Here is a 21295-nt window from a genome sequence, read left to right as displayed (position 1 = left end):
GTTACTTATTTCTATACCGATAATGGTCAAATGTAGTAACAAAAGCAAAAGGCAAAAGTAGACATGAAGAGTTGGTGGTAGGTGTCTATTTTGGATCAATCAGTCCTTACGACAAGGATTTAACTATTACTTCACTGTTAATTTTCGTACTTATCCGGTCCATTAACTTCATATTGAACAAGATTTTGGCTGCTTAGCCTCATTCATCAATCATGTCCTTGTCGTTTTACCAGGGGTTACTTGTAATATGCGAAAAGAGAAACAGATTCCTTACAATATCACTCTAAAAGGCATCTCACAGGTTGAAGGTGGTGTGAATCTTTATATTCTTAATATCATTCTAATACATAATTAATGTAAAATTCATGGTTCTCTTTTTTAGGACCATGACATCCTCCCTTACTCCTATTGAGAGTTTTCTCTAAGATCATGACATCTTCCTTTACTCTTGTTAGGAGTTTCTCTTTCCTTACTTCCCATTGAGAGTTTCTCTTCAATGTGAGACTTTATGGCACTATTTGCTATAAGCATTATCTCAACAATGTGAGATTCAGGTTCATACAAGGATCCATGACAACCGATGCCACAAAATGTAATCGTTGAAAAAGTGATTACTAAGTAGTAAAACGATTGATAATAATTAAAATTTTTAAAAAATAATAGGTATAAAATCCAAAAAAGCATATAAAACTATTCAAAAAAATTCAAAGAAGTCATTATATTTTTATTGCATTCAATCAAGTCTTTATATTTTTATTTTGAGCCAAATAAGCCCTTATTATTTTATTTTCAATCAAATAAGTTATCATGACTAACGATTGACTTAGTCAAAATATCATTTATTATTTTATATCACACAACATTGACGTGACATGCTAACACATCATAATTGACGATGATGTAATATATGAAATATTATAATTGATGATAATGTAACATACTAATTTGACATAATAACATTACCATATGACATTTTTCACCTTCCACATCAATACCAAGTCAATATCATATAAGCATAAAAATATAAGTAGTATTTTAATTAATGATAATTAATTAATCATTAATCACAAAGATTTATTAGATTCAAAATAATAATATAAAAACTTGATTAAACTTAATAAAAAAATAAAAATTTATTTAAATTTTTTCGAATTGTTTAGAGATTTATTTGAGCATTAGGTAAAAATAATATTATTGGTTACGGAATTTCTTTACCAGAAATGTGGCCATAATTTTCGAAATTATCCAAAAATGCAAGTTTATCAAGAGACTAGCCAATGATATACAAAAGCACATGGATCAATGCTGGAACTTAGTTGCTTATTTCTATACGGATAATGGTCAAATGTAGTACCAAAAGTAAAAGGCAAAAGTAGACATGAAGAGTTGGTGGTAGGTGTCCATTTTGGATCAATCAGTCCTTACGACAAGGATTTGACTATTAATCCACGTTAATTTTCGTACTTATCCGGTCCATTAACTTCATACTGAACAAGATTTCGGCTGCTTAGCCTCCTTTAACAGTCTTGTCCTTGTCGTTTTACCAGGGGTTACATGTAATCTGCGAAAGGAGAAACTGATTCCTTACAATGATGTAAAACAAGATTTGATACCTGATCCTTAAGGAATCAAGTAGTGCCGCACTGAGTTGACCTGTAGTCTTTGTTCATTTAGACACAAAAGGCCAAGCCAACCAACGGTGGAAGCCTCAACAACTTATCAAATCCCAGGAACTAACAGTCTTCTGTTGGATTTTTCATTTTCCCCAACCACCTATGACCTCCTGTTTACCCAGATAAATACCGCAAAGCTGGGATTGCTCTCCCCTGGCAACCATGGGAGACTTGGATCGTAGCTCTAGTGGCAGGGGTAGGAGGCAAGACACCAAAGGTTTCCTCGACCTGTTTCAGCTTTTGACACTCTCGATGCTTGATACTTCTTTTTTTTTTTTTATCCGTTTATTCTCATATTTTGGGTTGTTGTCCCTGTTGCAGAGGAAAGAACTGATCAGGATACTAAGGTGGAATTCTCTGAGGATGAGGAGATGCTCATTGCCAGAATGTTTAACTTGATCGGGGACAGGTTTGATTACACTTCTTGTTCAGTCAGTTTGCCACTGTAGCAGGAACTGCTCAATAAATTCAAATATTTAAAGTAAAATATTCAATGAGGTATTATTTTATTGAAATTTAAAAAATTATTAAATTTTTATTTTTTTAAGATGTAAATTTTTTTATATTTTTTAAATAATTAATAGAAAATTAATATTTAAAATTTTTAATTTAAATAAATCAACTATCACTTAAAATAAAAATAATATAATAATATAATATAAATTTTAAATTAAAGTAAAAAAGTTTGTAAATATTAAAATAATAATACCTAATTGTTGAATGTTTATTATAAACCGCAAAAGAGGCTCATGGTTTTATAAAGATAATAACATAATAGACTTTTTGTATATTTTTTAAAGAAAAATTACAGTTAAAGAAAGAAGAAAGAAAGAATAAATGAGAAAAGAAGAATTCAAAAGTAGATATTATATATTAAAAAAAAAATTGATTTTATATATAAAAAAATAATTATTAAAAATCATTAAATATGTTGATTGGAAATAAGTGAAAAAAAAAATTATCGAAAAGGATTAAATACATATGATCGTTAATTGATTGAGAGTAATATAACATTTTAAAAATTAAAAAATAATAAAAAATTAAAATTTATTAAACATATAATTAAAAAATAAAAAATAAATAATTTTATTAATTATTTTTATATATTTTTAATATAATAAATCATATTATAAAATTATAAGATCTCTTCAAATTGGAGATTTAAAGTCTTTGCTTGGGTGGCTTCACTCAAGGGCCGGCCCTGCACTGTAGTCATTTCTGGTAAGTGTGTTTACGTTGCATCAGGTGGTCTCTGATTGCTGGTAGAATCCCCGGAAGAACAGCAGATGAGATCGAGAAGTACTGGACTTCAAGACGTAGCTCACAGTCGACACACAACCAAAGATGAACCTCCGGAGTCCGGACCCTGGTGGTGTAAAAGAGCTCCTTTTCAAGACGTAGCAGCGTTGTAGACAAAACATGAACATCATGGATAAGACACAGATGTAGCATGCTGTCATGAAGAAACAGAGTTTCATCGGCTGCAGTTGTTCTTAACTCCATCTCATGATTGTCTAATAATTTCGTGCAAGTTTTACTCTCTTCTTTCCTTGTTGCATTGAGCCGGAACCTGTTTTCTGTAGACTTGTACAACATGCAAAAATCACTACTTTGTCTTGTGGGTTAAGCTTTGTCTTTTTCATTCTCCATCAAATTATAGACATATCGTAAGAAGCAAGCATATGTTAGTTATATTCTAATACATAATAAAGTAGAAAGCTAAATATAAAAAAATTTAATAATTTATACTTGATTCATTAACGTTCTATAGATTTATAAATTATCAATAAATCAAATATTATTATTTTGATATTTATTTTTACATATTTACGAGATGAAATTTAATAATTAAGTGATAATATATCAAATATAAACCTGAAACCTTAAACCGGGAACGGATCGATGGCAGATGGGGGAAACGGTGAACCGAACCGACTCATTTTTACTGTTTTAGAAAAAGGCCTGAGCCGATGGGCCTGCGTACATGAGATTCTATGGACCAATCTAAAAGCCTCCAACATGTTACGTAAAGCCCATAAATTATGAAAATCTCCAAACTACCCTTCACCATTCGCTTGAGTCTTGGTCTTTAGTCGAGATTTATCAAGGGTTTTTCGAACAGAAAAGGAAAGGAGGAAGAGAGGCAGGTAGCAGAGAAATGGAGTTTGACAAGAGGAAAGCGTCGACGCTAGCGTCACTGAGCTCAAATGAGACGGACAAATCACCGAAAGGCACGTTAGACACGCCCATCATCCCTCTCCTCGACGCCATCAACAACCACCCTTCTTACTTCACTACCAGCTCCTGCTCCGGTCGTATCTCTATCCTTTCCCAACCCAAACCCGACCCCAACTCGAATAATCCAACCAAAAAGAAAGCCCGAGGAGGGACCTGGCTCTTCATCACCCACGACATGGCGGATCCCGACTCAGTCATCTCCCTCCTCTTTGCTGACTCGACCAAGTTGACTCAACTAAGTGAGTTGGTCTTCCGTTTTGAGCCTCTCATCATTGCGGTTGAGTGCAGGGACTTAAATTCAGCTCAGAACTTGGTTTCCTTGGCTATTGCTTGCGGGTTCAGAGAGTCTGGGATTACAAGCGTGAGTAAGAGAGTAATCGTGGGGATACGGTGCTCGATTCGGATGGAGGTGCCTTTGGGTGATACCCAGAAAATTATGGTATCTAAAGATTACGTGAGGTTCCTTGTTGAGGTTGCTAATGAGAAAATGGAAGCTAATAGGCAGAGAAGTGAAGGTTTTCTTAGAGCTTTTATGAAGGATCAGGCTGGAGCATATGAGAATGGGAATGGCTCAATCTGTAGTGAGAGTGGTGATTGGAATGAAGGTCAGGATGGTTTGGAGAGAAGTTTTGGAGATGCCCAAGTTGGTAATTTTTGTTCAAAATGTTGATTTTCGATGCTTTTGGTATCATTTTTATGAAGTTGAGCTTTGTGATTGGAGTAACTTTTTGTTATTTAGTCATTAATTTTGAGCTATATGGTATTGTGGTTGCAGGACATCGATCCTAATGAGAAAACGACTTTTTCTTGTCAATCATTGGCAGGAACAGAAGGAATTCGCAGTTGTAGTTTATCTATTACTAAGATGGTAATTGTTGGTGAACCCGTAGAAAGGCTGTTCCTTTGGGGGCATTCAGCTTGTACCGTGGATAACATAGACAAAACTATGGTTCTTGTCTTTGGTGGCTTTGGGGGCATTGGAAGACATGCAAGGAGAAATGATTCTTTTCTTCTTGATCCATTTCTTGGAAATTTGAAAGAAATTAATGTGGTGGGCTGTCCATCTCCTCGCCTGGGTCACACCTCTTCTTTGGTAGGAGATTGCATGTTTGTTATTGGAGGCAGGGCTGATCCTTTGAACATTCTGAGTGATGTATGGGTTCTCAATACGGTTAAGAATGAATGGAGGTTACTAGATTGTACTGGCAGTGCCTTTCCTCCCAGGTCATACTCCTTTTATGCTTCTGTTGTTGTTCCGCCTCTTTTTTTACTTTCTTTTGTTTAGATGTATGCCATAAGAAATTAGAATACATTGTAAGGTATGCCTACTTGCCAGGCTTTTATTCTGCCTTAATCATTTCTTGAACATGTTATGAAAGTGCATTAATGTCCTCATTTCCTGTCATTTCTCCTGACTTAGCATCTCATTTTAGTTCTTAATGTCTAATCTGTATGTATCTCGCACAGGCATCGACATGCAGCTGCAGTAGTTGGATCAAAGATTTATGTCTTTGGTGGACTTAACAATGATACAATCTCGTCATCTTTGCATGTTCTTGACACCAATACACTGCAGTGGGAAGAATTGGTGGTCCATGGTGAATGGCCATGTGCCCGTCATTCTCACTCAATGGTTACTTATGAGTCTAAGTTATTCATGTTTGGAGGGTACCATGGAGAGAAAGCACTTGGGGACTTGTACAGCTTTGATACTCAAACATGTTTATGGAAAATAGAAAAGGTAGGAGGAAGAAGCCCACATGCTAGGTTCTCCCACTCGATGTTTGTCTACAAAAATTATATTGGAATAATCGGAGGTTGTCCTGTCAGACAACATTGTCAAGAGTTGGCATTACTTGATATACGAAGCCTAGTTTGGAAGCATGTGACCCTCAATTCAATTGATAAAGAACTGTTTGTGCGATGCACCGCCAATGTTGTTCATGATAATCTTGTTATGGTTGGTGGTGGAGCAGCTTGTTATGCCTTTGGAACAAAGTTTAGTGAGCCAGTGAAAATTGAATTGCTTCCTTTGTTATCTTTAGATGATCATGAAAATGCTCCAAAGATGGGAGAAAATCAAGTTAATAACCAAGAGGAGGGTATGACAGCAAATGGGAATGATCTTATTCAAGCTTCACATGTTGGAAATGCTCTTGGTTCAACTCAAAGTCCTAAACCACAGAGTTTAAATGTTGGGAATCAGATGGTTGCTTCAAGTTGGGTTGTACAACTTGAAAGAAAATATGCAAAATTAGGAAAGGACATATTGAAGAAGTTTGGATGGTTAGATCTTGAGAGAAAGGCTTATGCACTAGATGATGGTCTACGTATCTCTTTCCCTGTGACAGAGAAGTTTTGTGCTATATTTCCAGAAGACAAATTTGAAGGCTTGATTGATCATCATCCATCTAAAACATTTAGAGCTGAAAGTGTTCTGTTAAATGAGGTGTCCTCCTCAGCAGCTTTGGATATTCTTAAGAAATGTGGTGCTACTAAGCTGCCAGATGAGGTTATTGAAGCCAGAAAAGCTTCCAAATCACCCTTAAAAATAATGACTGAAGCTGTTGCCTCTTTGATTAGGCATAAGGGCTTGTCCGTTAAACTTCTGGAGCAGCTACCAAGCAGGTTTGTCTTTCATTACTTCTATTCTTTGCTGCCTCTATGTAAGTTTGAGTTTTGTCAAAATTCTTGAGTTAGATAAAGAGTTGCTGTGGTTTGCTTCTCTTTTCAAAATACACGTGGATGCAATTTCCTCTCAATATTTAACATCTTTTGACTAAGTCAGGTGGGAACGACTTGGTGATATTGTTGTGCTTCCAGTTTCATCCTTCAAGGACCCAGTATGGGATTCGATTGGAGAGGAGCTTTGGCCCATTATTGCCAGATCCCTGAATACTTGTCGCCTTGCTCGCCAAGTAAGCTATATGGATGAATTATATCTAGCCACTGTATTGATTGATGATGCTTTCTTTCCTTAATTTGTTCCAAAACTTATCTTTTATGCTGATTCACTCTAGTACTCCAAAGAATTCTATTGATTCACTCCAAATGATTGGCATCCATTCAAAGAATTCTTATTAGATCAAGATGATTTGATCAGTGATCATATTCTGTTTAAATTTCTTTCTATCTATCAACTCATAACAATGCATCTATTTACTAATGGCCTACAGTCATTCCAGCGGTTGAAGGATATTGTAGGCCATATTGTCTTATTGTATAGTGACTTAGACCAAGCAGTGGTTTACCTTGGTGTCCGAATATTTTGAACAATATTACTGCTCACTTGAAATTATCATATTTAGGCAAGATTCATAATTGAGAATCTCATGGATATCATTCATCAGAAGTTTTTATATGCCACTCATTCACTCATTGCATTAATTTCTGTAATTTGTCAAGGGCCGAGTTGCACCAAATGGTACAAGAGACAGTACTTTGGAGATTCTTATGGGAGATAGTGGCTGGGTTGATCATCGTGAAAATGGGATTCTATATTCTTTTGATGCGACTAAGTGCATGTTTTCTTGGGGCAATCTTTCTGAGAAAATGCGCATGGCCAATTTGGATTGTACAGATGCAGTTATCGTGGATCTGTTTGCTGGAATTGGATATTTTGTGTTGCCCTTCCTTGTTAGGTATGCTGTATTTATGGTTTATTATGGTCTTTCAATTTTGTCTAAATCTTAAGTGTCTCTCTCTCTCTCTCTCTCTCTCATACACACACACACAAAGACACATCTATGTGCCTACATGCACACCAGACTTAGTTTTGTGATCTTCAGATCTTCAACTAGAAGCAGACTTCTTGACTGACTGAAATTAATAGATAATTATGTTGCTTTTCATGGCTTATGTGAAGGACAATGATTGTTTTGTGTCATGTCACCATTAGCCCTTAATAGAAATTACAAGATTTGATGGAGAATTATCAGTGTAGGAAGATTCTCTTATTATCTTTTAAGTCTTCAACTGACTTACATTACATTCAATTTCGCTGATCGACAAGTCTTTTTTGTTATTGGTGTTCTTTTTTTGGAATTGTAATGCTCATCAATCAGGGCAAAAGCAAAGCTAGTATATGCTTGTGAATGGAATCCCCATGCCATTGAGGCTCTTAAACGGAATCTTCAAGCCAATTCTGTCTCTGATCGTTGTATCATACTTGAAGGGGATAATCGAATTACCGCACCCAAGGTAAATATCTGAAGCTCTTGGATGACCAGTTAATGGTTGCTATTCTGTGGCCCTTGCTCTTTGAGTATGTTCCTCGTCAGACCAAAAATGCAGTTATAACATCACCTGTGAAGAGCACCAACAGTAAATCATGATTTTAATGTTAAAATGTTGATCCTCATTCCTCAGTTAAATGTATATGTTTGAATTTATTTTATTTTACTTTTTTAAAATTGCATTTGTTGTTTTGGAGTCAAAATTTCTGGCTCAATTGCCTGATTGAGGGCAGCATATGAAGAAATACTTTTTCATGAAATGACCCAGCTTGGATTCTTGATTTTATTGGCTATTCAAATGGACTAAAAGAACATCTTGCCACGGCAACTTGAGCCTTCACTACCAGAATAAACTATGTGCTGATTGATTCATGATGATTTTTTTCCTACAGGGAGTTGCAGATCGAGTTTGTCTTGGTCTTCTTCCGTCAAGTGAGGCTAGCTGGCTTATTGCTGTGAGGGCATTAAGGTGCTTTATGTTGATGTTATTACTTGTGTTACATTTCAAGTGCACTGTCATTTTAATGATGGTACAAAAAATGCAGGAGTGAGGGTGGAATATTACACGTGCATGGGAATGTGAAGGACACAAATGAGGAATCGTGGACTAAACATGTTTCAAAATCGATATCCGAAATCGCTAGATCCGAAGGTATGACTTTCCAGTCTTATATGACATAATCTTACATCTTACAGTTCATGTTTGTGTAACAACCTGAGTCCAAGCACCACTCATTCAATAACTTTCCAGATTTAAACCACTTGACCTTAAAAAACTTAAGCTCAAGTTGCTAATAATGATTGACTTAGATCCTTATATAGATCTTTAAGACTCACATTCACATCCGATGTAAGATTGAATATCACAATGGCCCTAAAGTGATTATTGTTGTTTGCAGGTCATTGTTGGGAAGTGGCTGTAGAGCATGTGGAGAGAGTAAAATGGTACGCCCCACACATCCGCCATCTTGTTGCTGATGTTAGATGCAGACAGATTCATGCCTGAAAATTTTCATGTAACAAAATAGTCTCTAGGAAATAACTAGGGGTTGTGTATATGGGCCGGGTCATAATAACCCATTTTACCCATTCATGGCCCATAAGTCTGTCACAACTCACAAGTACAAATTTGTCAATTCATTTTTGTTCTAAAAAAGCTGTCCTCGTAAAGATCCAAAGTAGGCAATCAAGTTGTCCTGTGGGCCATGGCGCATGGCCCATCAATAATCAATGTCTTCTATCATCATGATGATGAAAGTTACAAAAAGAAAATTAAAAAACTTGACGTTTATGCATTATTAATGAATCAAACATTGTCATTTTATTAATAAATGAATTTAAAAAATAAATATTAAATTATTACATATTTATGATAGCATATAAATATTATACTCGGATAATATATTAAATATAAATAAAAAAAATTTAATAAGAAGAGGTATGTATATGTATTATTGCGTACATATCCTTTGCTTTTTTATTGTGAAAATAAAGAAAAAAAAAACAAAAGTCATTGAGAAAGATTGGAAATTTTGACTTTCTTTAATTCTTATCTAATTTAATCAAAGTAAGATCTACGGACACGTGTCCCTTTTAAAAATGTTTTATCTGTAAAAGATATTTAAAAAATTGATATATGTCACCTCCCGTGAGGGCATGATGACTCATCACCCTGTGGGGTCCATGTTTTAACCATAAATGCAACTAGATATCTTAGATGCATTAAATCTCAAAGTGTCGGTGGCCACGCCGGACGAGGTTGGTCATTTCGCTCGGCTCCCCTCGATTTCTCACATCTACCCCTCAGGCCTCCAAACGAAAGCCCCCAAAACGGAAGGAATATCAGGGTTATGGAGGGGCATTGTGGGAAAACTAAAAGGACTAACTTTGTTCATTGGTTGGACCGCTGGTTGCCTAAAGCCTCCAAACTCTTTCTTAAAAATTATAATAACATTGACATTGGCTTTTTGCTTTGTACCCTTTGGATTTCAATAATATAAAGTTGCATAAAGGAATTTCTCATATGCCATTAACAATTATATTTTTTAATAAGAATATCCCGAAATGGAAAATATAAAAAAATTAGATAAAGGAAGTAGGACTAAAAGAGTATTAAGTTTCCATTATGAAGAAAAATGTAGCTTTCACATTATTTGGACCTCTTGTTTGAATGGAAGAAAGTGTTCCTCACTGAAAGGGCAGATGGCTCTCAGTGGTAGGCTAGTAGGCTGCTTGTTCTTCAATCCAAAAGAATCTTATTGTGCTTTGTTTCTTTTTCCTTGCATGGTGAATAAGCTTCCCAATCTTCAAATTAAGACCAGCAATGCCTTGTACCCCACTTGAAAGGGAAAGCTATGATGGCTTTTCTCTTTTGCTATCCTTTTAAGGTTTTAAATGGATGTAAAGAGGAAACCAAAGAGCATAACAGTTTCAAGTTTTTGATTTATTCCAGAAGCATTTGAATGTGGTCCATGTTGCAGAGCTCCTTTTGTTTTTCACCAGATTCATGCCTTTGCATTGAGAAAGAAGGATCATGATAGAGATAATAACAAGAGGCATGTACAAGCTCAAATGTTGGTTTTATCTGTTATGTTTAGCTACCATCCTCAAAGTCAATCTCATGACATATAAATATTGCAGAATCTGTACACATTTCAGTGCATCTTTAGCTGAATTCCAGCATTCTTACATCGAGATCCTGCATTGTAATTAATAACCAAAACAAGTACTATACACCTTGTTTCTGTCAGGTTTGAGATGGAATAACAAAGAAAAAAATGAGTTATCTTGTAAATTAAACAGCTTCCCAGCGTAGAAATAACTGCAGAATTCACCAATTCCTTCTTCAACATTTTAGCAAGTTTCTGCATTGTAAAGGTGTTTCTATACTTAAGAAAAGAACAAAGCTGGTGGGGTAGACAGGGGAATTAACAGGAGGGTGCAATCTTTTAACAGAAGAACTGTTTAAATTGCTATTTATGTTCCAAATTCTTCTAGTGGCTTTTCCTTAAAAAGGTTATTCTGAGTCTGACCAGGGACTTGAGTCTTGGCTAGGGTCCAAGATCCTTCAAGATCACCGTTGGATCAGCTAGCTCTGGGCCCTCTGTCAATCTTTTCTACTTTGCATGCAGAGAGTAACACTACACACACACACACACACACACACACACACACACACACACACACACATATATATATATATATATATATATATATAATAAAGCTTCATGAATCGTAACTGCTAAGCATTTTGCCATTTTCTGTTGATAACTCTTACAGGTGTTGCCAACTTTTTGACACAATCCAGATTAAAATTAGCAGTAAGTGCTGATATTAATACAAGTGTTAAAAAAAAGGGTAAAACTTTTCAAAACTAGGGCATTTTTTATTACCAAATTTGTCAGTCTCTGAATTATTTAAGCAGCACCTTATTAAAGATCCAAAGCAAGGTCAGTGACCTGTAGTGAGAGTAGTGAGGAAATGGGTGCTGCCAAAGTTCTGTTCTTCTTTGCTTTGCTTTGCTTTTCAGCTGTGTCTACATTTGCAGAGAATGAGGAAGACCCAGGCCTTGTTATGAGCTTCTACAAGGATACATGTCCTCAGGCTGAAGAAATCATCAGAGAGCAAGTTAAGCTTCTGTACAAGCGCCACAAGAACACTGCATTTTCTTGGCTGAGAAACATTTTCCATGACTGTGCTGTTCAGGTAAATCAACACACATCCTTTTTTTTACTCTTGTTGTACTGTACTCTTGCTCTTGATAGTACAACTTACATGCATGTTTTTTTTCTTGCTTTTCCTGTTGTTGAGTAGTCATGTGATGCTTCACTGCTGCTGGACTCGACAAGAAGGACCTTGTCTGAGAAGGAGACAGACAGGAGCTTTGGTCTTAGGAATTTCAGGTACATTGAGACCATCAAAGAAGCTGTAGAGAGGGAGTGTCCTGGAGTTGTTTCTTGCGCAGATATTCTCGTGTTGTCTGCTAGAGATGGCATTGTTTCTGTAATTTCCTCCGACCCTCTTTTAGATTAACTCTTGACTTCATTAACAGCACTTCTGTCTGTGGGAGTTTCTTAACACTGTCTTTGTTTCACTCAGAATATGCTCTTTGCACTAGATCCACAAGATCGGTGGGGGTTTCTTTTGTTTAACCCACTAACGTTTGCTTTCCCAGTCCTCTGAAGTTTCAATTCCTAGTTTTAACCATAATAAGTACTTAAAAATCCTAGAGGTGGTATTTTCACCTCTTTTCCATAAAGATGTTCGTGCCTTCTTATTTCCTGAATTACTAATTGTAGCTTTCAGGCAGTTAACATAATCCTGAATTTACTTTCTTTCAGCTTGGAGGCCCTTACATCCCTCTCAAAACAGGAAGAAGAGATGGCAGAAGGAGCAGAGCAGATGTTGTTGAGGAGTATCTTCCTGACCACAATGAGACCATCTCTGCCGTCCTTGACAGGTTTTCTGCCATGGGTATTGACACCCCTGGAGTCGTTGCCCTGCTAGGTAGACCTTTTATTTTTACATGAATCATTAAATATATGTGTATGGATATATCTTGGCATCCGTTTGCATGGCTAAGTTTCTACATTTTGGTCTCATTGTGCAAAACAGGAGCTCACAGTGTCGGCAGAACGCACTGTGTCAAGCTGGTGCACCGTTTGTACCCAGACGTCGACCCTGCCCTCAACCCTGACCATGTTCCACACATGCTCCACAAATGCCCCGATCAAATTCCAGATCCAAAGGCTGTGCAGTACGTGAGAAACGACCGCGGCACACCCATGATACTGGATAACAACTACTATAGAAACATACTGGACAACAAGGGCTTGTTAATTGTGGATCACCAACTGGCTTATGACAAGAGGACCAAGCCTTATGTGAAGAAAATGGCCAAGAGCCAAGACTATTTCTTCAAGGAGTTTGCCAGGGCCATTACCATCCTTTCTGAGAACAATCCTCTCACTGGTACCAAGGGTGAGATCAGGAAACAGTGCAATGTTGCGAACAAGCTTCACTAAAATGCTTTGGTACAACCACCATCTCATCTTCTCTTCCTAGTTTATGTGAGGGAGAGAAGAGAGCTGAGTGTGACAGAATAAATGGTTGTTCTAGTCCTAGACCAGTTTGTTAATGTGCAGTGATCAGTGATAGTAGTGGTACTGGTATGAGATGATCAATCTGGTGACTTTGCTCATTACATGCCCTGTTGTTTTGGCGTACCTAGGTTTCTCTTCTGTTGTTGCGAGGTTGATGTTGGTAATGGCTCTGGTGGATGTATGTATGTATGTAAGGATGGTGTTGATGGTGTATGATGCATGGATTTCAATGATTTAATACATTTGATGATTCATGCTTGAGCCTTCTCTTTCATGATGTCATGGTGATGACTGATGAGTGCATGGATCAAATTAGTGAAAAAGACCCCATCCCAACAACAAGAAGAAATGAAAACTTTAGTGAAGAGACTATGGTCCCAAGTGATGTGAGCTTTCATATTATTTTGGTGAGATCTTAATCCCGTAAATGTGATATATGGCATTGACGAGGATATCAAGATTTTGAGCACATTATGATATCTCACATCCCACATCAGATATGAGTGTAATTGTTAAGATTTATATAATAATTCAAGTCCATCACTACTAGCAACTTGAGCTTGAGTTTACACTCAAAAAGTTGTTGGGTCAATGATTGGCTAACAGTGGATATTAAGATAGGTTGAATCTTGGATGCTAAAAGAAAGATTTTCCATTATGTCAAGAACTATAGATTTTAAGCATATGAATGCAATGAAAATTTATCTCTTGGTAGGTGGCCACATCTGATGTGAATGCCAACAGTGGATATTAAAACAGGTTGAATCTTGGATGATAAAAGAAAGATTTTCCATTATGTCAAGAAATATGGATTTTAAGCATATGAACGCAATGAAAATTTATCTCTTGGTAGGTGGCCACTGGTATATATAATTGTAGTGCAGACAGAGATGAATGAAGAATGAAGGTGTGGGCCTGAGTCTCACTATCAAAGTTGGGAGGCAAATGCTCCAAGCATGGGCAGACAGTTATGGTGATGACCATCGTATCATTGAATTTTAAATATCGAGAACAAGCCAAATGAAAATCCTGAAGTAGCCTTAATTCCACTAAAATACCCTTCAGGTCTAAGCCTTGCCACCGGCCTTCCCAGAAATTCTGTACACTATCACAAAAGGCTTATCAGAAGCAGGAATTATACTTACAAATTTCCAGTTCACTGCTGTATTTTCGAGTTTGTACAGACTAGAGAATGTTCATCAAATTATGGCAAATGATCTTGCATGTTTGAGGCAGATTGGTAACTTATTCATCAAACAAATGTTGCAATGGCAGGACTGCAGGACTCCTGACCCCATAAAAACTTATCTGTATCATGATCTATGCAGCGGTGGAAAGTACATGAATGCATAACGTATTAAGTCACGCACATGATGTGAAGAAAAGGCTCACCGAGATGCATTTATGTCACAGCTTTCTTTTACCAAGTTCCTTTTCCTGTAATGATAATTTACAAGAAACATTGTATAAGCATATTCAGTCCACTACCTACAGCTTGCTAATGCCTCTTTTGGTTCTTCCGAACTGCTTAAACTGCTATCTGAGTCACTATCCGGTTCCAAGGATGCCGAAACATCCGTCCTATTGCGTTCTATTATCTTAGGGATAAACGAACTGGAAGAAGGGTGATTGTAGTAAGGCTGTGGATGGATGGAAATGTTGTTTGCATTAGTTGGATAAGATCGATAACCATATGAAGTTGGATAAGGACTGGGAGGAAAGACAACTGGTGGAGGCCAATATACCATAGGCATGAAAGTATTTGCTGGCTGTGGTGGAAACAAGTGATATGCGGTTTGATTATGGTAGGACACATTGTTTCCAAGACTCTTCATCATTGGGTTTGAGACTTGTGTAGTTTCAGCTGGAGTCTGTAATTGTGTGGACTGAAATGCTGCCGTTGCTTGGGTTTGGATTGAGGTGTAGCCCATCAGCCCAAATTGGGTACCAGGTGTTGAGGTCGAAGGTGCTGATTCTTGAACCGAGGCTTTTGGAAAATTGTGGGACTTGCTGCTGGAGTTTGTCTGCCTTCTTCCCTTTGATTTTGTTGAGGTAGTCTTCCCAGTTAATTGCTGAGAACTAGAACGAGCCTGCTGAAGAAGCAAGAAACTTAGAACTCAGAAACTATCCTTTAATCTAAAGGAAAACTGGTAACGGATTCAAGATGAGATCATAGCACCTATAGAGAAGGCTCTGCTATCATGCATCACTAGATAACAAATGCATTGTATCATTTCTATCAGAATGATGTATCCTTCACCCTATCCACTTAATTTTCTAGGGTCAGCTTCCATTGTAGAATTAGGGACAACATACAAATATAGACACAACTGCAAATTCCTCCCCTGAACAAGGGTTTTTAGTACTCAAATGACTCAGAGCATAAATGGTTTTTATGGGGATTTGATGTGGTTCCAACTCTCATTATTGTATATTAAGAAATAACTCATAGCTCGTAGCCAAATCTCCTCCCATGTAGAATCGTGTTATCTTTCTCCTTGGTAACATGGCACACTGGTAGTACCAAGCATTAAAATTGTCACACCAGCAAAAAGAAACTTAAATCCTTAATAACTATAAATGAAATGTAGTACGTTGTGATTCAGGAATTGCAATCTTACAGTGTCAAAAGCTATTGGATGCGAAAGAAACAATTCTTCATCTTCAGCATCTTCGTCTGTCCTGTAATGTGAAGGTTGAATATTAAGTGAACTGCCCTATAAGATTCAGCTGTTAAGTGTCTGCGGATATTCAGAAAAGACCATGCAAATAGTGCAAAAGCAATGAGGAGGTCGAACACCTATCGGACAGATATAGCAGAGTAATCTATGTGGTTGTTTGCTAGTTTACTGAACCAGATTAATTGCAAAGGTGAGAGATCATAAAGTGGCAAAGTGCAACCCAAATCTAGTATTATGTCCTCTTCTTCCGTTTTATATGTACACGTTTGTTCTACAAGTTTACTATTTCTGTGGAACCCCTTACCTATAATACTTTTGCAGCAAGTCTAAGTTCCTGTATTTTGTTTCTCTTTGAACAAGGTCATCAGGAAAACCTGCCATGAACAGAAGTGTGATGCCCAAGGCCTTGAAGAAGAAGCTCCCACTGCGAATATGGACTAGCATTGCCATTCGGCACATGACAGGTCCGAAAGACTTTAGTTTATTTCTTCCCATTCGCTGCCTGACATATCTGGAAAAATTCAGCCCACAAGTATTTCTAGATTAGGCTGATGAGGTACAAGCTCAAGTAATTTTAGGTGAAGAATAAGTGTAAAGCTATGGTGTTTATCAAGAACATTCGCAATAGTCAGGCTTTTAACAGGCAAGCACTTAAATAAGAAACGAATTGTGGTGTCTAAGGGTGTACAAAAGCTAACAATAATATAGCAAATCGATTATCAAAGCCATACTTACTCATTTTGAGGAAGATTTCTTGTCCTTCCACCATACTTGATGCACAAAAATAGGCATGATGGACAGCAAGGATCAGAAGGACGCATAGTTTTCTCTTCCTCAAGTATTTGAACAGGACATAGTGTTGGATTCTGTCGGTTCGGATAGAAAACCTTCCTCTGGACACCAGGGTTCTCATATAAGACATGCTCCTGTGATTAATGAATTTAAGTTTCTTTCTTGTTAGTCAACTAAGACAATGTACCCTCCAGATAACTTGGAATAAAGGCCATAATTTCTAAGGGCAGCAATAATACATTAGAACAATGAAAGCAACTATTAAACTACTGGCTCTGATCATAGCGAAAACTTATATATCTGAAGCAACTATATTAGTAGCTGTCAGCTGAGCAAGGTGAAGACAATTCATTAACATCATAAAGTTAGGTTGCTTACCCCTGGATTCTTTGGAGAAACATACGGATCCCCCTTCCTTAAAATGCTGAAGTGATTGAAGTCTAACTCATACATATCTTCACATCCATTCCTTATGCCAAGGGATGCAAAGACAATTATCTTCCTTATGGTGTGTGACTGAGCATTTTTCAATAAAAGGGCATCTGATGCAAGTATTTTTCTTATTTCTTTCGGACAGAAAGGAACTTTCGGAGGTTTCTTATTTGAAGATGTCTTTCCAGACACTGTCTGACAAGGCTCTTGCCCAGAAGTTGCCATATGTGCTGGAGACTTGTGTTCTCCATTCTTTTCTGTTTCCTTCATGACATACTTCGGGTTGTTTCTGTTAAAAACTACTTGTATATCCTGTAGTGTGTAATCCTTTTCTCTATTTTCTTTTATCAACTGGCTACTGTTTGTAAATGTCAGCTCACTCTGACTGGTGGAATAACTTTGCAGACAAGATATATGCATTCCTGGGCCAACACCATCCTCATGAGGTTGTTCTTCATAAGCACTTCTTAGATTTTCCTCAGTTTCCCTATCTTTATAACCAGTGTTAGGATCATCCTCTTCATAATATTCATCTTCATCATCACTGTCATCTGTATCCTCACGATCTGCAGCAAGGTCACTGTCTTTAAATTTATCAAAATGCGAAAAAAGAGTCTCATCCATGCTCATCCAGTTAACTAAGCGATCATCCTGATTTTCATCTGTCGAAGGCATGCATTGTGTGCCATTCTCTGCCTTAGAGGCCATTTCAGTTTTGGTACTCTTTCCATCTTCAGTTCTATGACTATATGTTTCTATCTTCTGTCTTTTGAACCTTTTGAGGCTTCTCTCTGTGGTATCAAGACAGCTGACCTGTGAGAGAACATAAGAGGCCAGGCCATTAAGCAGTGACAGTAGACTTTTGCTTGGATTCAGCTAACAGGTGAAAGAAGCCAAGTTAGTTGCTTTGAAATAGCATTTGAAAATGGAAAAACAAAGTATATTAGCTCTATGAATTACAATACCATGTTTCATGAACAAAATTTTCACTGAAAAAGTCCATTATTGGACCATTAATCAAATACCAAGAACTTGAGAAGGCAAGAAGATAAAAGATATTCCAAAAATCTACAATGTTCATCTCACAGAAGGTCTCCTACATGTTTCGTTCAGTTACTCAATGGCTCCTGTATCAAAACTAATGTCCATCCTATTACAAATAGACAATAATACTATTATTTGGCTTTGTGAATGAGATATCAGAACAACGTCCTACCAGAGATAAATATGAAATGTGCATTTGATCATGTATGCTTAATTACTGGAAAATAATGCACATTTGAAAGAGATGGGAGAATAATAAAAACAGACTAAATTAAAGTGGGGAAGCCATACTTTTTCATTGGTTAGAAGAGATTCCTTCTCCCTCTCTTGTATTTGGGCTTCAAGTGATGATATTCTCTTCATAAGCTCTGCATTTTTTTCTCTCTCTCTTTGCAACTCAGCCGCGATCTCTGCAATGACATTTACACTCTCTCCCTTCATTTCTTGCTCTATTGCACACAGTGCAGAAGCATTGACCAAGCTGGCGCAGGATTGAAGTTCCACCATTGGAACTGAGAAGCTACTCCCAAAACGAATAAAACCAAATATCACATAACCAAAGTATCCACCAAGGAAAAACCCTGATAAAAGCTTCACAAGAAAAGTAGAAAATATTTTGTTAGTAAACAGTGCAACTAAAGTTTGCAACTTGAAGGGAAACCCACATCAAAAAGGTGGTTTTTTTTTTAAAACCCAAAGTAGATTGGTTTAGTTTACTGTTGATGTTCAGATGCTTAAGTCAACATGAAGAAAGACCAACTATGTCTATGTCAAAAGAGAAAGCAGGAAGTTTCTCTTGAAAACAAAGTCAGAAAACTGTCAAAGTTGAAGCAACTTGTTCACTTACAAACAAGAAAAAGTTAATGATAGGACTAAGAAGTAAGAAGAAGGAAATGAAACTGATGTTTAAAGGGAGAGAGAGAGAGAGAGAGAGAGATTAGTGATCAAAAAGATGAGCCTTTGGCGTCTGGTTTTCGTTTCAGTTTTGTAAAAGAAAAAGAGAACAGCGAGCAGTGAGGCATGCAGCCCCACGTGCGTCTCTCTCTATCTGTCCACTTTCTTTTTAATCTCAAACTAAAAAAGATCAGAAGTAATCTTAGGATATGTAAAGCCCCCCAGTTTATTAGATTATCATTTGTTTGTTCTATAGTGGTGAGGCTGTGCCCCATTTTTAAGCATCCGAGGCAAGGCACTGGTTAAGTAATGTTACTCTGTACTAGAACAAACAAAAACTAGAAATGAAATTATACAGCTAGAATGGATATAAGAATTCTACCCACTTCCAAATAGGACACAGATCAAAATGTGGTGGGAGAATGTCAATGGGCAATGGCTACCCTTTGACCTGACCCACTACTTTTGGAAATGATCAGATCTGCAACTTCTGTTCCTGGTTTATGTATATCAAGAATCTAACCATATATCACCTGTCTTCCATTGTGATGACCCAATTTCTATGCCATTGGACTGCATCTGGTTTATGTTGATATGAGCATGAAAAAATCAGAATAGATTTGCTTATTGAATACTGTAGCTCAGTGACTGTCTCAGGTTCAGCAGGTTGATGGAACTCATATAGATTCAAGCTTGAAGAATTTTGTGCTCAGATGGGGTACAACTAAGTACCCATTTGAATCGAAGCTTGCTAAAATGCATGAAAATTCATCCATTCCTATTTGGTCAGAACCAATTATCAGATTGACATAGAATTAATCTTAGATTAATTAAGTAAGCACCCCTTTCAATAAATTGATTAATGTGGTCACCGTAGTCAACTGGTGAAGGTCTATTTGAAGGTCATAGTTTAAAAAATGTACCCCAATTATCAATACATAAATGCAAAATGACTGACCATGTCCATGGGGTTATTATGATTATGATTACTGAAAAAAAAAAGATGGGAAATTTGCTATCTGTCTTGACTAGGGAGCAGCACTTCCTTTTCCCAGGTATAAAGCAAAATGTCTGCACACAAATGCAAGTAATTTGCTTAATGGGGTACAAAATACAATATAGAAAAACAACCTCACGTGGAAAGTGTAACTTAGATGGTTGTCTCTAATGCAGGTTTTGTCAGGGGAATATGAAGCTAAAACCTTGGATACCATCTTTCTAATTTTAAACTAAACCCCTCCCAATTGGGCACCCTCACCCTTTAAACAAATGGTTCATAAAACCAGGTATGTTGTAGTTCATGGAGGAGGACGAATCAGCCCTCAGTCTGTGTCTTATAGACAACACATTTTGCTAAGGGCAAGGTTGTATTTTTTAAGATATTCTTCTTTGGGGTTCTGTGGAAAATGTGCTGGTGCAGAAAGAAGAAAAAGGAGTTGTATAATAATGAGTACATGCACACCCTCTTGATGATTCACTGGCTTCCTGGTTAAAATTGAGTAAAATATTAACAGCCTTGCAGCTAAAGAATTGCAAGTGGAGGGGGGGTGGTGTAAGATACATTTTGTTTTGTCTGGTGAAGTGTGCTTGATAAGGTTGCTGATACTTGCGATATTCAAATACCCTGTTTATGTTTTTGTTTGCCCTGATGAAATGGGGACTGAGCTCTGTAACAAAGCCTGGCAAGTGGTTACGACCCAAACAAGATTGAACAGTTTTCCGTCAATGTCTGTCATAAGCAGTCGTGAACATCAAACCTGAAGCAGACAGTTCAATCTTCTTTTGGCCCCTGAGAGCATGTGATCTGAGCCTTACTCAAGCTAATGAAGGTGCAACAGCCAGAGAGCTGTGTGATGAAGGTGCTGTCTATATGCTTTCCTTAATCTTGCCATTGACGAAGGTGCAACAGCCAGAGAGCTGTAGAGTCTTAAGATTTTGGAATTGAATCCTACCCAAGCTAATGATGGGTTGAAGAAAAGTTCATTAAGGACCTTAAGTTTTCTTCTTATTTAAGTATGGCACCTCTTATCTATCAACAGCTGACAGCCCCTGGAACAAATTTTTGGAAGACCAGTGGCATGGCTCCAATCCACCCATAAACTCAGGCTCTAGTTAAAGTTACCACCCAAATTCCTTAAGGTTTAGCTACTGGTTCTTCGAAATTCAAATTGTAATTCCTTTCATTGAAATCTGTCAGAAACAAA

General features: G+C 37.1%; 4 protein-coding genes across 7 annotated transcripts; 3 read left to right on the top strand and 1 right to left on the bottom strand.

Annotated features, from left to right (window-relative positions):
* On the top strand, positions 1619-3300 carry LOC18597149 (transcription factor CPC). The gene is made up of 3 exons (XM_007026015.2): positions 1619-1890; positions 1995-2082; positions 2919-3300. The coding sequence occupies exons 1-3, from the start codon at positions 1836-1838 to the stop codon at positions 3019-3021; spliced, it is 246 nt and encodes an 81-aa protein (XP_007026077.1). The 5' UTR covers positions 1619-1835; the 3' UTR covers positions 3022-3300.
* LOC18597148 (tRNA wybutosine-synthesizing protein 2/3/4) lies at positions 3787-9373 on the top strand. Its single transcript, XM_007026010.2, has 9 exons — positions 3787-4554; positions 4687-5135; positions 5379-6539; positions 6700-6829; positions 7317-7552; positions 7976-8111; positions 8539-8615; positions 8692-8798; positions 9046-9373. The coding sequence occupies exons 1-9, from the start codon at positions 3832-3834 to the stop codon at positions 9150-9152; spliced, it is 3126 nt and encodes a 1041-aa protein (XP_007026072.2). The 5' UTR covers positions 3787-3831; the 3' UTR covers positions 9153-9373.
* Positions 11393-13509, top strand: LOC18597147 (peroxidase 42). Its single transcript, XM_007026009.2, has 4 exons — positions 11393-11851; positions 11960-12148; positions 12487-12652; positions 12761-13509. Exons 1-4 carry the CDS (start codon positions 11627-11629, stop codon positions 13168-13170), a joined length of 990 nt encoding a protein of 329 aa, XP_007026071.1. The 5' UTR covers positions 11393-11626; the 3' UTR covers positions 13171-13509.
* LOC18597146 lies at positions 14065-18877 on the bottom strand. Of its 4 annotated transcripts, XR_001928301.1 has the most exons (7): positions 18489-18877; positions 17100-18029; positions 16665-16855; positions 16234-16440; positions 15870-15930; positions 14641-15341; positions 14065-14536 (listed from the first exon to the last, which is right to left on the bottom strand). XR_001928301.1 is itself a non-coding variant. In XM_018122644.1 (6 exons), the coding sequence occupies exons 1-6, from the start codon at positions 18702-18704 to the stop codon at positions 14733-14735; spliced, it is 2214 nt and encodes a 737-aa protein (XP_017978133.1). In that variant the 5' UTR covers positions 18705-18877; the 3' UTR covers positions 14625-14732. The 4 variants fall into 4 exon arrangements, 3 of the variants coding, with proteins under 3 accessions (XP_017978133.1, XP_017978134.1, XP_017978135.1); XM_018122644.1 differs by lacking the exon at positions 14065-14536 and having other exon boundaries at positions 14625-15341; XM_018122645.1 differs by lacking the exon at positions 14065-14536 and having other exon boundaries at positions 14625-15338.

The sequence above is a fragment of the Theobroma cacao genome, chromosome 6 (assembly GCF_000208745.1).
Source record: "Theobroma cacao cultivar B97-61/B2 chromosome 6, Criollo_cocoa_genome_V2, whole genome shotgun sequence".
Taxonomy (NCBI): domain Eukaryota; kingdom Viridiplantae; phylum Streptophyta; class Magnoliopsida; order Malvales; family Malvaceae; genus Theobroma; species Theobroma cacao.
This window is presented reverse-complemented; position numbering and strand designations above follow the sequence as displayed.